Source organism: Branchiostoma lanceolatum, chromosome 3, assembly GCF_035083965.1.
Source record: "Branchiostoma lanceolatum isolate klBraLanc5 chromosome 3, klBraLanc5.hap2, whole genome shotgun sequence".
NCBI classification, from domain to species: Eukaryota; Metazoa; Chordata; class Leptocardii; order Amphioxiformes; family Branchiostomatidae; genus Branchiostoma; species Branchiostoma lanceolatum.
This window is the reverse complement of record NC_089724.1, coordinates 21188622-21208286: the sequence shown is the minus strand read 5'-3', so window position 1 is coordinate 21208286 and position 19665 is coordinate 21188622. Positions and strand designations below refer to the sequence as shown.

At 38.2% G+C, this 19665-nt stretch overlaps 1 protein-coding gene across 7 annotated transcripts in view; it reads left to right on the top strand.

Moving 5' to 3' along the window:
- The window catches only part of LOC136430985 (complexin-2-like), a 73752-nt gene that overhangs the window by 29117 nt on the left and 24970 nt on the right, over window positions 1-19665 (top strand). For 2 of the 7 annotated variants that reach the window (XM_066422150.1, XM_066422151.1), the window contains exon 2: window positions 11665-11764. In XM_066422150.1, coding sequence (XP_066278247.1) covers window positions 11719-11764 — 46 coding nt within the window. In that variant the 5' untranslated portion in view covers window positions 11665-11718. Of the gene's footprint in view, window positions 1-6067; window positions 6131-6202; window positions 6394-11664; window positions 11765-19665 lie in introns of those variants that run through there. The other 5 variants (XM_066422153.1, XM_066422149.1, XM_066422152.1 and 2 more) reach the window with 5 other exon arrangements.

The following is a 19665-nucleotide window of genomic DNA, read 5'->3' as shown; positions in this document are numbered from 1 at the left end:
ACTTGTGTCATGGGCCCATTGTGCTACTTAATTCTAATAGGCCCCAGCACTGGGAGGGGTAATGTGTCTGATGACTTATTTGTTCACCTTTCCTCCAAAATGTGAATAATTGTAATAGTGACAAATGTATGCAATATGGAAATGAAGAACTGTGTCAAACACAAAGAATATTGCACCTATTTACATCATTAGTGTTATCCCAGGACTGATATACAGGGTGTGGAAGACTTCCCACTCACTCCAAAGGTCACAAGTTCAAATGACTGATTTGAAACATTAATCAGCATTGTTTGTGACAAGCCTTTAGACCAAAGCCCTCAACAAAGCGTGCCACCAGGCTTTTAAGAACTACTTTACAGTTCAGAGATCAGAGGCAATAGCCGTCAGAAGTAAGCTGCGAGGACTCAAACAGTGAAGGCAAGAAATGCTACAGTAGCAGATAACAACAGATAAGAAGGTAATGTTTATGTCTAGGCATATGAATGTGCAACCTGGGGATTGTTTGGGGTTGAAATGAAATGCTATCTTCACTCACACTCCCTCACTCAGTCAAGCTTGCTCATTCTTTACAGTCAAGTCAAATGCAACAGAATGCAAATAACATTTTTCACATGTGCAGTGCAAAACTTTGTGATCAACTTAAAGCCGTAGCTTTTAAACAGGATCAAATGGGACTATGTGAATCAGGTTCTATATAGAATGAAGTGGAGCCAGCTGTAGAATTTTGTCACTGCTGTGCCCTACCCACATATTTGTTAGATATTCCTTTTTTTGTATAGAAGACATGATTATTTCTTATTTTGATTAATTATCTTATGTTATTCATGTTGTGTTCCTTCCAAGCTGAACAATGTTAACTTGGTTAAAATCTGGCATTTTAAATTGGCATTTCAGAAAGTGGCAGCAGGGCTCAAAATAGTGGGTGCATATGCACCTATGTGCACCCAAATTGGAGCTGTGCACCTAATTTTTGACTGGGGGTGCGCCAATGCACCTAGATATTTTTGTAGGCAATAGGCCTTTGAAAAATAAAGGTACTATTGTACATTAGTTAACAGAATATCATTGAAATGTAAGTACCAGAAAAAGCACTATAATTTGTAACAGTTGTACTTTTTTTGATGTATTACTTTTTTTGAAATTTTGAAGTTAGCTATAGAATTACAGATTGAAGCTCTTAAGAGCGTCAATTTGTTTTGCTGGCATTCAACTTGTGGTGTACCCAAAATTCTTTCTGTGCACCCAGTTTTTTTGTTGAGTGCACCAGTGAACCTATTTCCAAAAATGAATTTCTAGCCCCGGGTAGACACTGTGTGGGCATGTTCAGTTTCTCAATGGAACACCAAGGGATGTGAAGAAGCAAAGCTGACAGATTCTAGACAAAAACGTGCAATTCAATCAGTCGATACAAAGTTAGTTTTTATTCCAATTGTTGCTGATATATTCCATTGAAATCATTCATCTTATACAACAGTAAATCTCCATGGAAATCACATGAAACCCTCCAGGAAATAGTTCAAAGCCCACACAATAATTTGATTCTCAACATCTGAGTCAGATTTCTGTCACATCCGCTAGTGCGCAGTGTTACAGATCCGTCCAGATAAATCATACGTATCACTGATTATTTCATTAACTTTACTTTCATGTCCCTTCCTGTTTTGAATATTCTGCAGACAGTGATAACTAGCGGCAGAAAGGAATATGGTAAGATATGACATACATTCTTATATTTCTTGGAAAATGTTTAACTCCGTGATACATGGTGCCAAGGATACCACATGACAGGGTGAGGCATTGTTGAGGGATATGTCCCTGTGGGCTTAGGTAGCTTCTGCTTTCTTTCACATTCTATCAGGCCACCAATGAATCATATCAGGTGATATTTACAATTAGTGATGTCCCTGTAACTCAATGCATTGGTAGTAGCTCACAGTTTAGGTCCTAGTTCCAATTAGTTGGTAACTGTGTACTGGGTCGGGACATCTGATTGGGCCTGCCCGTCTTTCGGAGCGTAGGTAAAATGGGAGTTTGAATAATGTGACAGTAACAATCAAAGTTTGCTGGTGGCAAAGTGGACTAAATTAAACCTGCTGCTCACCATATTGGCCCAGATTTATGTTAGCCATGAAATAAGGCTATTATTCAAACTCCTTTAGATGGATATCAGCTCACTGAGAGGAAAAAGTGTAAGCCCCTTGTTTTGACATTCATTGTTCACTCCTCTTATTCTACAGTGGTCTTAGTATTGTTTAACACTTCACTGCTTGTTTAACACCTGGCAACCTAATGTGGATCACACAATGCTTCTGAACGATGTTTACCTTTGAAAGCATTTACACAGCATATTGACTCAAAATCAGGTCAACAATAAAGTATCACCATTGAGGTAAAAGTTTGCTTTACTTTTTTTTGCAATGCTAAATAATTATATAAAGTTGAGAGTATACATAGGAACTGGACCAGGTGAATGATTAACATCAATATGTTAAAAAATAACAAAAAGTCTAATAAAAGTTAAACTTTGTAGTCTTCAACATTTCACAGTAGATTGTTTTTAATATAATGGCCTCTAAAGTATATATGTGCATTATCAAGACCTTGCTTAAATCAAATTGATATTGTAAAGCAGGGAAAAGTAGTGCCGTATTCTGAGATCTAGATTTGCACTACTGTGCCATATGTTTGTTGTATCTATTTTGTCTATTTAGGTCACTATGGATCTAGAACGATGATCATAAAGCAGCTCTTTTGTTGTAATGTTTACATGCAGAAATTTTACTTATTTTGTCTTTATGTAGTTTATGAGAATTTGATATGCAACATTGCTGACCACAGAATCAATACTGTCATGCTATTCTTACATGAATCAGCAATTACATGTAGACAAGACTAGAGAGATGTGAATAGAAACTTTATCTGCCATCTGAGTGTGACATCTAGATCCCTATGCATTATTCATTCATTGTTCCATGTTCAATAATGTGGTCAATAATCCAGTAAAAGGCCAGATTACTTTTACTACAACAGAATTTCCCAAGGTGCATTTTTGTCACGTAGCACTCATCAACAGCTTTATTCTGTGCTTTCCCGGTGACCTATTTTCTTCAATTGCTACTCAATAGTCGGTTGACCCAAAAGCTGTGTAAATGTATTAGTCCTCAGGGTAAGTGTTGGTTTTCAGTCCTTTTACCTTACAAAATGAAGGTTAAAGTAGGGCGGTATTTTATGGAGTGCCTTGTGCTAGATTTATGATAGCCTCCATGCAATGATGGCAAACATACAGCCTTACCATTGGTATGATTTTAGCAAAATATTTCATCATTTTACAGATTATTTATATATGGAAGAAATTCATCTCAGGCTATCGGGTGAAAAAAAGTGCAATGGAGCATACTGTTCATGTCATCAGAAAATATATCTTTTAAAGTTGAACTGGCATGATTAGTAACATGACCTGGGGAGACGTGCCGTAACACAGTGGGGATTTAAACTCAAAGGTTTGTCACGATATCACATGATCTACCTTCTGTAAATACAACACACATAATTCAGCACCATGGACAGCAATGGTGCCTCAGTGGAAAGGTTTCTGCCCATTACAAATAAGCTTCAGCTTTGATGGATCAAGCCTTTACTGCAGAGATGATTTTCTACAGTGCCATTTTATGCCAGTTCTATGCCATTTTATGCCAGTTCTATTTTCCCAATTATTCTACAAGAATTAAAAGAACCCAATTTTCTTTGTTAGACAAAAGTATATGACATTTTAAACAGTCTGTCAAATGTTTTGCTTTGGTAAAACATGGTAAACTACCTGTATTGGACTATAATAACTGTTGATGTATCAGCTTTGAACAGCGATCATAAAAAGCTGAAACCTAAATGTTGTTGACATGAAGTCTGACCAATAAGTTTGGCAGTGGAAATTACTATGTCTATGTCAATTTCTAAATGCAATCTTAAGACAGCAGTAAGATTCATATCATTTCAGCTGAAGGCAGTTCCGCTATGGTGATTTAGTAGTTGCTAGGCCATTTATTCATTCCTGGCCAAAGGATAAGAAAAGGCTGATTTTCGGAACAAAGAGAAGACAAATCATTCTAAAGGTTACAAAGGACCTGGAATCTTCCTTTGTGCCTCACTCATTATTGCACGCAAATCAATGACAACCACACTGTTTTGCTGAAAGCTATGAGGTTAGTCAAGGTTGAGAAAAAGTTCTTCACTTTGCTGTTAGTGGTTCATCTATCCTTATTTCACCATCCATTTACTAAAAGCTGTCAGAGTCATACTTTTTAGTCATCAAAAGACACATTATTTTAATGATGGCAAGCAATGATGCAATGATGCCATGTTGCACATTGGAATAATATCTTATTTTTCATCCTGAAGTGTGATGAGGGTCTTAAAAAATGAAATTGAGGGAAACAACATGACAGGCTGAACATACAAATCCTGGTGAAGTAGTCCATAGTGTGTTAGTAGAAGTAGTGTAGTAGAAGTAGTGAAGAAGACCTTTATGAGTTGACACTGTACTCATAATATCACCACTAACCACAATAGTGTTTAATTAAGAAACCATTAATACTCAGGAATATTCTGTAGATGGTAAAATACCTTAACCCTATTACTTGGAAAAATATACAGGTGCACTGGTGCACCTGCAGTCAAAAATTAGGTGCACAGCTTCAATTTTGGGTGCACAAAAGTGCACACGCACCTAGTATTTCGAGCCCTGTGGCAGTCAGTATAATGAAAGTAAGACATTAAAGATTAAAAAGTATGTTGAGGATTAATAGTTAGTCACTACCATGCCCCTTTTCTCCCTGCAATAGTCCAGGCAATGATATCAAGTTGATACTCCTTGTCTAAAATTCCAATCAGTACTTTTATGTAGTTTTCATTTCTTAAAAGTGTCGGCAAAGCAGAGGAAACGAACTTAGAATGGACTGATAGTCATGCCTGGAAACTTTATTATGCCAGACAAATTGGATTTCTATCAAACAGCTTGTTTGACGTCACATAACAAAACCCTAAAGGCTGTGCAATTGGGAAGATTACACGTGACAGGGTACATTTGTAGGTATAGTATCATAGTCATGTCTTCTGTAATCTAGAAGATTTGAACAGTTAAGTTTATTCCTGTACAGCCAGAAAGATAATGTTTCTATCACATGTTTTAAAATTGAGTCGTGATGGATTAGAATGTTCCAGTGATGCATCACTTATTCATAAGGTCACGACTCTCCTTAGCAACTTTGGGTACAGTCATTGTGGGAATGGCAGTGAAATTATGGCAAACCAAGGAAGTCTTTGTCATACTTCTGGTTCTGTTGACAACCTAACAAAGAAGGAATTTATATCCCTCTTCAAACATGGGGCAAATTAATTTGTAAGCTCCAATTGTGCCATTATTACTTATAACAGATCATTAGGCAGGTTACATTATGCATATCCAATGTGGAAGTAAGAGTTGCTAAATGCTGCAGAAGCTTAATCCTGTAAAGTGTATTCATAAAGGTTTAAACTTGTGCTCCCTTGTTAGTACATTAAGAGTACCATTGAAACATACATGATATACTATTAGATGGCTCTGTTACTAAATTCTTTATAGAATTTAAATCATATCTAAGATATGCAATAACCTTAGTTTGACTTCAAAAGGTACAGTATACATTATAAATGTGAATTTCAAATTGTACATCTTGGAAATAGGTCATTTCCATTAGTTATGTAGGTGTGTGAATTGAGTAGTGTAAATTAAAACAAAACAGTGGCTAGGCTTTTTCATCAGTACCATCCTTCTGACTAGAAATGCTGCACCCCATTTAAATGTTGTACTCTCCCTCTTTCTACAAATGGATAATGCTGAATTTTTGATTTGGTAACTTATTCTTTTTTTTCATCCCTTCTTCATCACCATCGGTTGGCTAGAGCATAGCCTATAAGATGCCTCATGACAAACACGAGGTATTGTGTGGCATACATGATGTGTGTGGTACTTGTAACACCCCTTCTTACGATATTCAGATGGACTATTCCTGACATGGATGGAGCAGTTGGTGTTTTTCCTTCAGTCATTATGTTCCCTCCGGGAGGAGTACTGGCAGACCTTGGGGCATAATAAGTACATCCTCATTACTATTCATCCCACAATTCTCTGCAATGTCCCGTCAGGTGACCTGTGTATCAGGATAATCATACCATTAATTCCTCTGATAAAAAGGACGTGCTTTTGATCGAGCTCAATAGTGTTCCTGCCAAGGAAGCGATATAGACCACGCATCACGCATATTCCGGCGTTGGGGCTGCTCTCTCTGAAGGACGTGCATGTGGGGAAGGTAGTGGAGTAGAGTTTTTCAGTCAGAAGGTACCGTGGTATACATGTAGGTGTGTGTGTTTTTGATGTTCTATGTTGTAAGACAAATGTTGTTCATTCAGAAAATGACTGGCTTAACCTTTGCAAGAAATGAGCAGTGTAGAATATTACTACACATGTGAGGTTTCAATTCAAGAGAGTATGTAGGACGCTCTCATTCTAATCATTTATTTGAGTCATACATCAAAGAGATTTGAAGACCAAGAATGAAAATGGCTTGTTTGAATGTTTGACAAACAAGGACCCTTGGTTTCCTATATCTGCCTTGATTTCCCCTATGTGAAAGGATTTTGAGCCAGCTTTGTGACCTGAAGAATCAACGCTCTGCTTACCTGCACTTTCCATTTATGGGATTTGACAAAATTCAAGCCACAAAATTCAACCTGTCTGCAGCAGCTGCTGTTGCAAAACAGTACCATAAATTTCAGATGATCAAAAAGGATTACTTATTCTCTTGGGACTTGTTTTGGCTTTCGTTTGGATTACAGTGCATAAATCTTGTCCTCAGACTTTAGATAGATGTAATATTCTATTAGGTTTCAAGGACGACCAAGATTGCTAGTCATTTTTTTGACAGAGGTTGTGAAATGTTGTGTCAATTTAGAAACTGATTGAAGGTCAGGTATATATATGGAGAGGAGGACAGTACATTTCAAGTCAGAATTACCAAGTGTTTACAACTTTGGAACCAGAATTTGACTTCTTGACAATTCATTTTTAAGGCAGTCATTGCATACTAGATATATAAGCATAGCAAAGAACAATGTTAAAAGGCATATAACCAATCCAACTTTGTTGTCAAATCAGCTACTTCTATATTGCTCTTTCTTACGAATTCTATGTTCTGCTCTTTAGTTTACTTCAATTTGCCACGGTGGAAAATTATATATTTTCTTCTGGGTTATACAGAAATAATTATTGATTGAATTGATATCCTATGTTGGTGTTTGTTCAAGTTAGTTTTTATCATTTCTTTTCATCTCATGTATTATCCTGTACATGTACTTACAGAACAGGAAAAACCCCCTGCCCCTTCCATTAAGCTTTTGTTTCCTCACCGCAGTGTTACTGCTCCGTGGGTTGAAAATCTGATCAGTACTGTATTCTTCATGTGAAAATTAGATCAGTACCCATCTTACACTGTAGTAAAAGGATTGTTGCCTTGGCATTAATAATCTATGAATAAAGCAGCACACCGGTACTGCAGACTTCTGATGTTGTGAATACAACCAAGACTAAGGGCTGTCTCCAGCTTTAAATTTTTGTCCCGTCCCACTTATTTGGGAGCCGATGTTGTTGATTTCCATTCTTAGATCAGTCCTTTTACTGGTAATGAAAGTACATCTTCATCAATTTCATGTCAAGTTCAGACTTTTGGACGGATTGGGTAAAAAATATTCCGTCCCAAGAAGCAAATTTCTGTCTGGGATGAAGGGACACTGGTCCTGGAGACAGCCCTGTATTTCATGCCAAAGTTGCATTCAGTTTATAATAATGATTCATAATAAGCACCACAAAAAAGGTTAAGACTAAAAGCACAGTGACATCTTATTCAGCCAGAGTGCTGTGGTAACATTTTGCTGGAAGGGCCATCAGGGGCTGGCAAGAATTTGTCCCATCTGTAATGCTTTTACTCGGATGGTTGCAAGGCAATTTTGTGGCTTTCAACACATCCAGGGTAATCCCTCACTGACATCCGGGGCATTGAGGTGTTTTCATCTTAACCGCAGGAACAAAAGCTATCTGACTAAGTATGACTTTGTCCATTATTTGTTATTTGATAGAATCTAATGTCTATATTGACATTATGTACCACAAGGTTTTCCATATCAGAGGATTATAGGGGCAGGAAAAGCTGAAAATGTTGCCACTTCGTCAACTTTGAACATTCTTGGGGGCATATCTGAGTCAAGCAACTCAGTCCACCCTTGTTATCAAAATTGTTGCCATTATCCTCTTTGAATTGTACCTTCCTTGGGTGAACCTAGGCCTACCTTGTTATCTTTTGGGATGTGATGTATATTTCATCTCTAGCTAATGTCACATGAATAGATTGCTTTACATTTTTTCTGTGAATATAATATAATATAATATAACAAGTGTCGTTGTTGTGTGGGCCATATTGATTTGCTTGTCTCGTCCCCAATATCTATTCAAATTGGGCACTCAGTTGTGATGTACGCCCCATAAGATTGCGGGATAATGTCCTATTCATCCTTGTCTCATCATGAAAAGGAGTTTCATTTACAGTTAGTTCCTGTCATGAGATCATGTTGTCTGGGCAGAGTACCCATAAATGACAACAGTTTTTAAAGGTCTATGAACCCTTAGAAAGGGGAATGGGGACCATTAGGAAGGGGAATGGGGAGGCATACACCTGATACACTTTTTGTCTTCTCCCATCCTCCTGAGTCTCTGTCCTTTCCTAATATGGAAGAGAGAGCATCAGATTCTGTACTTCTCTGGTAAGTCTTTTACAATGTCGCAAAGTGAGATCAAGGACATCATTGGTGAGATCTAATATCAGCATCCAAAGCTCAGTACTTTGGACACCATTGCCATCACAAACTTGAGTGTACTACTAGATATTTCATAAAAATGTTATTCTTGATGTGTTGACAGGTAACCTTGTTTGAAACGTGTCAGCGTCACTAGAAGAAGTGAGTGACATTTTTCTTGGCTATTATACATGTATGACCTTTTCCCACAAATTGAGGTGACTGGAAAGTTGCCTTGGGCACTCCTTTATGCTCGCCACTCTGCTTTATGATTTGTTAAAAATCAATAAAGTTTAACATGAAACATGGCATACAGCCATGATGCTCATTAAATTCCATTCCTTTGGAAGTTGGGTGAAACACAGCTGGCATATCATGTCATTCTAGGCAGAGAGGAAGGTGGGCGTAAGTTTTGTTTTTTCCTCAGCTATGTGGAATGTGAGAAGAATAACTTGGTTCTATCATTTGCCGAGTCGGAGAAGCACTCGAGGCACATAATGCGTCTACTCTCTACTTTAGAAATTCTTCCCGATACACCTAATGATAAGCTTCCGCACCAGGTCCTAATGATGCTTCTACTCACATGGCACATCCAGGTCTTTCACTGTGCGCTGCCATTAAGATTTTGTCACACTGAAGTCAAGGAGAATCCATATGAATTGATGTACATGTATATAAGTAATATGTATACTATATGAGTCAGATTTGGCACGGCTACTGAGAACGAGGAGCAATGCCTTGTGAGAAATTCTCTTAGAAGCTAAAAGACACAAAAGTTTTGGGATGCAATCTGGGCGTTTTTGACTTTTGTAATATATGGGTCGATGAGTGGACCAACTGTGATTGTAGCTGCACAGACCCCAGATGGCCAATCAATACCATAATCAGTCGCTGTGCTACTGTGCAGATGGGATCAGTAGGAAGCAGTTTGTGTGGCGCAGCACTCAATTCCTGAGGTCACCTAGCTTGGTACCTTTGCCTCGTTACTGACAGTGCAGATAAGCTGCAAGCTAATGGTGCAGTGGTGCTGTTTGTTTCAACCAAAGCACGAAGTAAAGCTATACATTATGCATTACAAAGCAGTTGAGAAAGTCGCTTAGCTAAAATGGAGTTTCCTGTGAGTAGGTGTGTAAAAAAACTGTCTTATTTGGAATTCTTCTTGTATAGTTTGTCTCACAGGTCCTCTAATTAGGCTCTTCATCATAGAACAAGATTCATCATGCCAGCTCTATTGCGTGGGATGATCTTCCCACCAAAGAGAAATAATTGTGCTGACTTAAGAAGTTAGAACTCATCAAGAGGAATATATATAGGAATTACCCAAGAGACGACATTGATAAGGTGTAGTTATCACCTGGTACATGCTAATACTAACAGTGCTGATGTACAGAGTGTCACTATGTTTTCTACAGTATCTTAATCTTCAGTTACAAAATGAATAAAAACAGTGTCTTATGTCGAACATGACAGTGGATATGACTTGATTATATTACTGCCTGAGTATGTATTCCATACTCAGGCAGTAATAGAGGATCATTCTGCTTTCTGGGATCTCTCTGGCTAATTTGCCATCTTTCGGATGATAGAATATATGGGTACAATCTGAAAGATATTGAAATTTAATTTTGCTGTGAATGAGTTACACCTGTTTTATATTGATAACTACAGTAGGTGCGTTTCATTCAAGCTTACATGCCATACTTGAAACATGTAAGGAACAATGAAAAACATTCAATGTTTTAACATTTTTTTACTTGATCTGCATCATTTTTTCCTTATTGCAAGTATATCCATTGAGACTCATGCTAATGCATTTATAATCATCTATCTAAATAGAATGATCGTTAACATTAACACCAGCATCATCTATGATATGGGACGTTTGTGGGGTTCTATATATACATGTATAAGTCCTATAGAGTTGTGACCTTTTGTGTCCTGAGCGGAAATAAAGTGTGTGACCATGTAACAGCTACTGGCCTTTCAGCTTAGTTGGTTATTTGAAAACTAGTTTAAAATGTGATTGAACAATAATCAAATCATCTAAAGGGATATCAGATGGTGACTGTACTTTCATAGCCTTGGGCATCAGGTTATGTCCTAAGGACCAAATTACTCCTTTATGACCTAAGCTGAAATCTTGACCCATTTTGCAAGCCTATAACTTTAGTCATTACAAGTACCCCACCCAAAACCACATCCCTTGGATATATTTATGACCATGAATACTTTAGGTCATGCAAATTACAAATCAATGTCATTGACAGATGGCAGTGCATTAGCTAGTTGTTCCAAAGTCTTCTTGGTCAAACTGTTCTGCAGCAGAATACCCTCGAGCTCGGTAACTGTGAACTTTACTTGACATCCCACAGCCTTTGCCTGTAAGAGAATTTCATAACATGGACCACTGCTTTTCTAGTCCACTATGCACATCTGTGTTGTAGAATTAGTGCCCAGTGATTACAATGAATAATTTATGACACCCTTTCGGCTCCATGCTTTCATATGAATTTTGAATGAAGATGGGCCAACCTATTTTGCCTGGTTTAATTTTCCACCCATCTGAATCTCCATGTTTGATTAAACTGCAAAGCGTATTCCGGAGGGAGTCCATGTTTCTGTCTTTGTGGCGTGTTTGCAACGGCTGTGATTACAGCGCCCTTTCATTTTGATGAATTATGCCGCAATTTCGTTAAGATGATGGCATATTCCATAACAAGCCATAGGAACATTTCACACGCCACTGAGTTATTGACCCGATTATTGACCTTCTCTCTGCTGCAGGGGGTGAGGTCGGAGTGAAGAGGAAGGTGCTACTACCCACAATCCCTTGCAACCATGGCAGCCTTTCTGGCTAAACAGATGTTGGGAGATCAAATGAAAGGTAAGAGGTGCACCTTGTTTGCACTATCACAGCACCAGCCTACAAACACATCATAATCCATGACAGCAACCAATATGATTTATGATCGTTTCCAAAATGATTGTTATTTCTTCATCATTCCATCCTTAGAGTTAGCCCTGCAGCTAAGCTCCTGGACTTATAAATATATATATCTATATATATATTTATATCATGACCCTATAGTTACGAAGCTAAACTGAAGTTTAGGCAATGTATCAGTGACGTTAAATAGGACTACAATTGTTGTACACTCTCAAAGTGTTGCACAGAGTACACTCACTTATTTTTTTACCCCTTCAAGCTGTTCTGCAGCAAAGTTGGGCACTGTTTTGGCGACATGCCAATACACTTGATGATCAGCAAGGTGTGAAATGAGGGATCTACAGGTTAATACTGTGCTCATTCCCATGTAATCACAGGAAAATAGAGAAACACTTTGAATCAAATGACGTCAAGGGCAAAACTGGAATATAAGCGACTCTCTACCCACTGCAGTTTTGTTTACACTGTTACAGTGTTGTGTTTTAAGTTTCACATGTATCATGTTTCTCTTTGATTTGAAAGTTATTACAACTAAGTGATAAGGGCACAGTCAAGACACAAAGTGGCCAGAGAAATGTTCACAATACAGATTGCAATTGTTACAAGGCTTTCCTGAATTGATGGAAGTCAGTTGCTGCCTCCTTGCGTCCTGGGTATTGTCCCATTTGTAAGATGTGAAGATGCAAAACTTGCCAAAAGTGCATTGTGCTGACAATGACATCTCCTGTTCAGGCATTATCAAATCAACAACAAATCAGCCATCTCTTTGTCCTAATACACTGCCATTAAAAAACATCCAAACTACCCCAAACATACATATTCTAGGTAGCAACTCATCTATTAGATAAGCCCCTACCTCACATGCATGTTAAAACCCAACTTTTAAAGTAAAATCTTTATCTGAGTTGCTCAGAACTGAAGCTTGATATCCTGCCAACCTTTGGGACTCAATCCAACTGTTGGGATGCAGGATCATGGAGCTGGCTTAGAGCTAGGAGACTTCTCAAGGATTTAAGTGTAGCTCCTTTATCCTTTCATGCTTGTTTCTTATCAACGCTGAATACAGATCACACAAGGCAAAAGTTAGAAGGCACATACTCTGCTTTCCTGTCGCTGCAAACTTTTGCATCGGCACTACTTAGTTGTGCACCTCTGTGACAAGAATGATGACTCACACGCTTTTTGACTTTGTTGTCAGTTGATTTATCTTCTCTAAAGTCCCCTGTAGGTATGAATGTTTGCAAAGTATACAAGGTCAGAAATGTTCAGAATTGATTTTTCAAAATGACATACAGTTATAGGCTTAGGTTGCTGCCCTATTCATGTATTGTGTGCCTATATGCATCCATCTCTCTCGGATCTACCAGCCTGATAAAACTCTTGGTGCATTGCAATAGCATGCAGTGATGTAGTGGTTAGATTGCAGAGTGAGGGTCAGATGATCCAGGGTCTGAGTTCTGAACTCTGATAAGCATGCCATTGCATGCAGTCCTTGAATGTAGTAAGCTCTCAATCAAGTATCCAAGCAGAAATATAACAGGTACTCATTTTTGGACACAGTAGATAATAGTATGCTAAGTTTACACTTAGTTTCCATGTTTAGTTTCTTATTTCAAACATTTGCTGCCTTATAATGCAACTTTGAACCAGTACATTGTAGATAATGGTATGCCAAGCTTCCACTTAGTTTCCACGTTAAGTTTCTCGTTTAAAAATTTGCTGCCTTATAATGCAACTTTGAACCAGTGATCTATTTAATGGGCCGAGACTTAGAATCCAGACTTGAAGACTCCTGCAAGGCGATAGGCACTAGCGTAGTTGAGAACTGTATCCCTCATGCCTCCAGTCTGTGTATCAGTGCAAAACACCTGTAGGCAGCAATCCTGCAGGATTCCACGTGCTTACAGTGTAGAAGCTGGCACCATTTACTCTGAGTCAATAGGACCCCTGGGACATGTGTCTGAGTTGAGGATGAGTGGGACGAGACTTGAGAGGTGGCATCTCATGGTTAAGTGTATCTATATTGGGAAAGAGAACTCCTCTGTAAGAAGTGGTGCCCTACATGCACCCGTGGCTTGCAACATTAATCTTGATAAAATGCTCCTTACAAATTTAGACCGTTCTTGAGTGGACGTCGTCAACTTGACCATGAATATTTAGCTCTGCACATCAATGACGGCAGTGACCACCCATATCTGTGCATCACATGGTGGCAGTGAAGTTACAGAGTATAGAGTAATTGTTGGCTTGAGGGTGATGATAAGGATGAGATGTAACCTAACTTGTCAGAGTTGATGTCATGCTTTGGGGAAGACCAGAATTCTATCTACTGCAGTCTAAGTGTAGTTTGACATGTATGGTCTGAGAGTAGGAGGTAAACTGTAACGCTAGTGGTGACATGGTATTGGAACAAAACCACTGACTGAAGGAGGCAAGTGCTGAACATATTGGTTTACCAAGAATGGAAAGTTTGCAAAGGTAAACTCTTGGTGAATTTGGCAACTTTCCAGCCTTCTCCTGCATGTTTTTAATTCTATTGAATTGAATTGATTCCTGGACAGTGAAAAGTGTCCAATCACATTGATCTGATCACACTTTGCACTTCTCTTATAGGAAAGCTTTCTGAAAGCCCCATTTTGAAAACAAATGTGGTACAATCACATTCGAAGTGGGAGAGAGAAAATTGATTTGGTATTATTATGTTTATTCAGATTTTGTTTTATGGGCTTCATTTATATGGTGGCTTGATTGAGTGATGTTAGTTAAATAACATGTTTTGAACTAATAAAATATCTACATTATTCTGCAGAAATGACTTGAATTAGATAGATCCCTTATAAGCTTTATAAAATGGAAAGGTTATGCATAAAGGTTTATATGGACATTGATCTGAAATGGAAAACACGACCCATGATATTGATTTGGGAACAAATGGGCCAATTTTCCTCCTGGTGGCCTTCTTTTCTCCTGTTAGTTCCACAGAGCTGACCCTAGGCAGCTTAGTTCCATGAAGAGTGGTGCTAAAGTGGCAGAGTTTTATAAATCACCTGGGACAATGGTATTTTTTATGATTACCTGGATAAAACTACTGACAGACAATCTTATTTCTAGAAGAATCTGCAATTCAATTACTGTATGTTGGACATCATGTTTAACATTAATTTACAGTCTATTTGATAAATCATTGGTGAAATAATTCAGCTTAAATCTTGTTATAAGTTTTGATGACTCATTGCTTATGCCTTACTAAGTTGGCATCCATTCAAACTTGCTCAGAAATTATATCAACTTCACAAAACTCTATTGAAATATTGCTTCTGCAAAAACACCCTAAAGGCCAGCTTTAGGACCAAGCTATATTTCAACTGTCTTGTTCAATAGTTATTTTGGATTACCGTGGAAAGATTTGGCCAAACATCCAGGTTTGAAATGTAGATTGAACATTTTTTGGTTTATTTTTGTGTGTGTAATTTAAACAAAGATGCCCAAAAGAAGTTACATAGTCATCCCCTCTTGGCTCATACATTATTTCTAAGAGTAGTTAGAGACTAATAGATTTTGAGTTAACTACTCCCTGCTATATAAATCAGGATCATTTCCCTAATGAATATTAATGATTAAAATGTGAAAAACATTGCTTCCCCGTCTGAAGGCAACGCCACAGAGACCTGTGAATGTCACTGACTTTTACTGCAACTCCAGCACTTGGCAGCAGGAAATTGGATCTTGCAGAAGGATAGATTTGCATAATGGGTTCGACACCACTTCTTTTGAGAAGTTTATGGCTGGCTTAGTTGGGAAATAATGTGACGTGATAATTTCATGATTTAGTCCTCACTCTCAGCACTTATATAGACAGATTATATAGGCTATATCTTAGACATACATGAACATGTTTGCTATGGAAGCGATTGCCAGGACTGCATAGGATTGTAATAGTGCCGAAAATACTAAGATCTTCCCTAAATTTCTAGTATCAATGATAAGTTGTAGTAACAGTAGGTAGCAACATATCCTTTCAGTACAGAAAGGTATCTTCAATGCTGTATCATGTAAAATGTCAAAAGGAAATCTGGTCATAAAAAAGTTACAAGAATAGCATTCACTTTATCTCACCCTGGAGGCATGTCAGTGTTGCTAAATCACATGAAGGCTGTGTTGGGCTGGAAGATAAATGAGTAGAGGTGGTGTGAGACATCCTAATGCTCTAGAAGGAGAGCTGTTGTTTTAGCTCCTACACTACTAAGATACAACTCCCACATTCATTCACAGGCTGCAAATGCCACAAGGTCACTGAAATATTATTTTTAGCAGAAAAATTCATAGCAAGCAAGGGAAATAAATGGTTTCATTTGTCAGCATGGGGACAAGTGTACAATTTGTTTTTGAATTATGTTTGAACCAAGCAGTAAAATAACATGGAAATAATTTAACTCCAGTATGCCAGGACCATGTTTGCATTTCAAAGCTGGAAGTGGTTAGGAGTCACATCACCACTCAAAAGATTTGTACAGAACTTAGAAGATTTGTTGTATGGTAATCACCAAATAAACATTTGTGGCAGTATGGATGAATGTTTTTGCATCAGAGCTGTTCTGCATAATCATCAGACAGTGTGTCCACTAAAGCCTTAGGCTGTAAAGCTTCACTCTCTCATCACGTTCCTGCACCACAATCCTAAACGATAGCATCTTTATGTTTTTTCCCTGATGATCTTGAGACCAATTTGCCTTACCCTTACTTGGAACATTTTATGCTTCTCTATGGGTATCACCCAAAGCCAGGGATCTGTGGAGGGAATAGAGGTTGCAAATTAACATAGTTCTTCTTAGATTTGTCTTAGACCTCTATGCCTGTAACTTTTTGGAAAACCAATACAAATTCAGCTCCATTTGGCACCTGTGGTTAAGTGCTCAATCTCCTATGCTTGCTACGTGACAGGCATGTCTTCACTTAAAACCCTATAGTTCTTCAAGGATTTGCCCACAAAGTTTGTCAGAAAATCTGCACCGAAATTCGATATGGTTGATATGCAAAAAACTTAATTGCAATGCAAGCTAACGTCGGCAAGAATCATGGTTGTAATAGCCTTTAGCTTCCATGAAAGTATTGAAGCAAGAGTATGTTCTTTATCTGTTTGCCTCTGAAAGAAGGAGATAAGAGAACCACACTCAGCAGTTCTGCTGGTTTGCCAATAACTACGTTGTTGGGCATGCATCACTGTCCAGGGTGCTGATTTGATTGCTGCTTATGAACAGACGTTCAAACCTGATTTACTTTTATTGCATCTCTTCTGTTTTAGATGCTCCTACAGAAAGTTAGATTGAATATTTGTACAACGCCCCTCCAACTCAGATAACTCAGGGTTCTACATTATATGAAAGAAGAAAATTGATAAGTGATGTAGCAGTTTGCCATAGACAGCCTGTGTTGTTACAAGTTCCAAGAAAAGAATAGGACATTCCTGAATGAATTGCATTAATACCAGGGCAGCTTTATCCTATGCCTTGGGCACCATCGCATAATACAGCTCTTGCTGAAAGGTGTGCATATACACTGTATTGATATGTACCTGCTCAAAGGTTGGGCATTCTTGGGGCAAGGACTGTCCCATGATTGATTTCTTAATCTTATAGTGGTGACAATAGTTTCTTTTTCCTGGCATCTGCATGATTAGATCTTGGCATTTCCATCACCTCAAAGTGCCCACAGGATAAAATATCTTATGAGTCCCATGGGTTTCTGATGGAATGCCATGCAATTTGTTGTGGTATAATGTAGCCATTAGCCCTTGACATTGCAGGCAGATTTGTGATTTTTTTAGACTGACATTTACAACATTTGCATTTGGGATAGGGGTTTAATACCTACTAATCTGGTCATCTGAGACCCTAAAAAGCATTTTAAGGTACTTTTACTGTCCTCAGGCAGTCACAAAATAAATACAACTCATCAATGGAAAAGTGAACTGTAAAAGCAACAAAACAGGAAAACAAGTTTGAAGACAGCTCAATATGTTGTTTATGTTGTATGATATGAAAAAAAATCAAAATAGTCATGAGCACGATTTTTGTACATAAACACTATTTTTCATTTCTGCAAACAGCCCAGTCAGGCCCTGCTTTGGAAATGTGAACCTGGCATGGTGTTCGAACTGATTTGATATTTCACAAATCTTTCTGTAAGAAGCAGAAGATTATCAGCTTTCTACAAGAGCTTGCAGATGTGCAAGAACAGGCAAATTCTCAGACACTAGGGTATATGGTATGGAACAGACATGCTGCAGAAATAATCCTGGGAACCCTGATCTCTGTAGGAAGGTCAGATGGGACAGGAAATGACCTCATAGATCATCCTGTCTGTTCTCTCTTAGATGCCCCACAGGTCGTGCCTGCTGCAAACCAAATCTACTCCAGATCTGCTGCTTCATGCGACCACACAGCATCTCTGACATGACCATGAGAACACTACATTAAACTATGTCTTCCGTGTGCTCAGACTGCAAATTTCTGCTCTATAGGGGGATTGATATGTTACCATTGCCTCATTGCCTCCAGAAGCAATGTTTAGATATTTTCCCCCATGAGAACATTTACGTCAAAGATACTGTATACCTAAAATTCTAAAGTCAGAAGGGCTGACTAATCTTTGTCATCATCCTTGAGAGTAGAGTGTTCTGTCCTTGGTGCTGAATATGCGGCTGCTTTTATGTATTGCTAATGATCCATTAAACCCTACATTGAGCTTCAGCAATATATGGGTAATGTACAGAGCTAAATTTATTTCACTAGCTTTGCACTTTACCGGTCATCCACATGCAAGGATATCTGCAGTATCTCTTACTCTGAAGTTTTGTTTTCCCTCGAGGACCTTATTAAAAGGTCTGTCCTATTTTCTGAAGGCTTAAAGCATACTTATTCTACTTGTCTGATAGTTATGAGCACACCAAGTAGATTGGAGTGAAGCAGCTGTACGGTTATAAAGAATTCCTTGAAGCGACAATTACATGTTGGTGGAATACTGAGTGGAGTTAAGGATGGTTTCTGCACAGACTGTGTGATTCAAAGGACTGACAAGCATCATTCATGGAAAACTCGGAACGCTGGAGAGCACTTCCATCAGCCCCCTCTCTTTCATCTACAGCCTAGTGAACTACGAACAGAAGATCATTGACTTGCAATCAAAGCAACCTCATTTCTAATATCATCAGCAAACTTGTGCTGTCCTCGTCTGACCCAAGAATGATGATGTTGGTTTTTAAGGGAAAATCCTAAAAAACATCGAAAAGCTGAAATGAACAAGACATTTTAAAAAGATGCAATATCATTGCCATATCCATGAATATGGAAAACTATGAACAGAGGCAGAAAAAAGTGCAAGTTTATATACATTTCTTTCACTCAAATATATAATGTTCATTTTGTGCTTTCTCAGTACATGATGAGTCCAATATAGTAGATCAAGCTGTTCATTGATTTTGTGCAAAAGTATGTCAGCTAAATATTTTCAATGAGTGCTTCAATGTTGGTGGGTTGTCACAGATGTATGTACCTTAATTTTCACGCTGCATATGAAGTTTTAGAGAATGGTCACCCATCCATAGTTAATTAAAAATCTCAATCAAGCCTCACCTTCATAATTATGTCCCTTAATGCCATCACAGTTGATTCTCAGCTACTAGTGAAATGAATTCTGTATGTTTGAACAGATTTGTAGCTGCTGGGCTAACAGTGACCCAAATCTGCGGAAGTTGACTAAAGCTCATTTACACGTGAACCATAACTTATAAGCCACTCTGTGCAGCTATGAGAGAAAGGGTCACCGGAAAGCCTAATGTA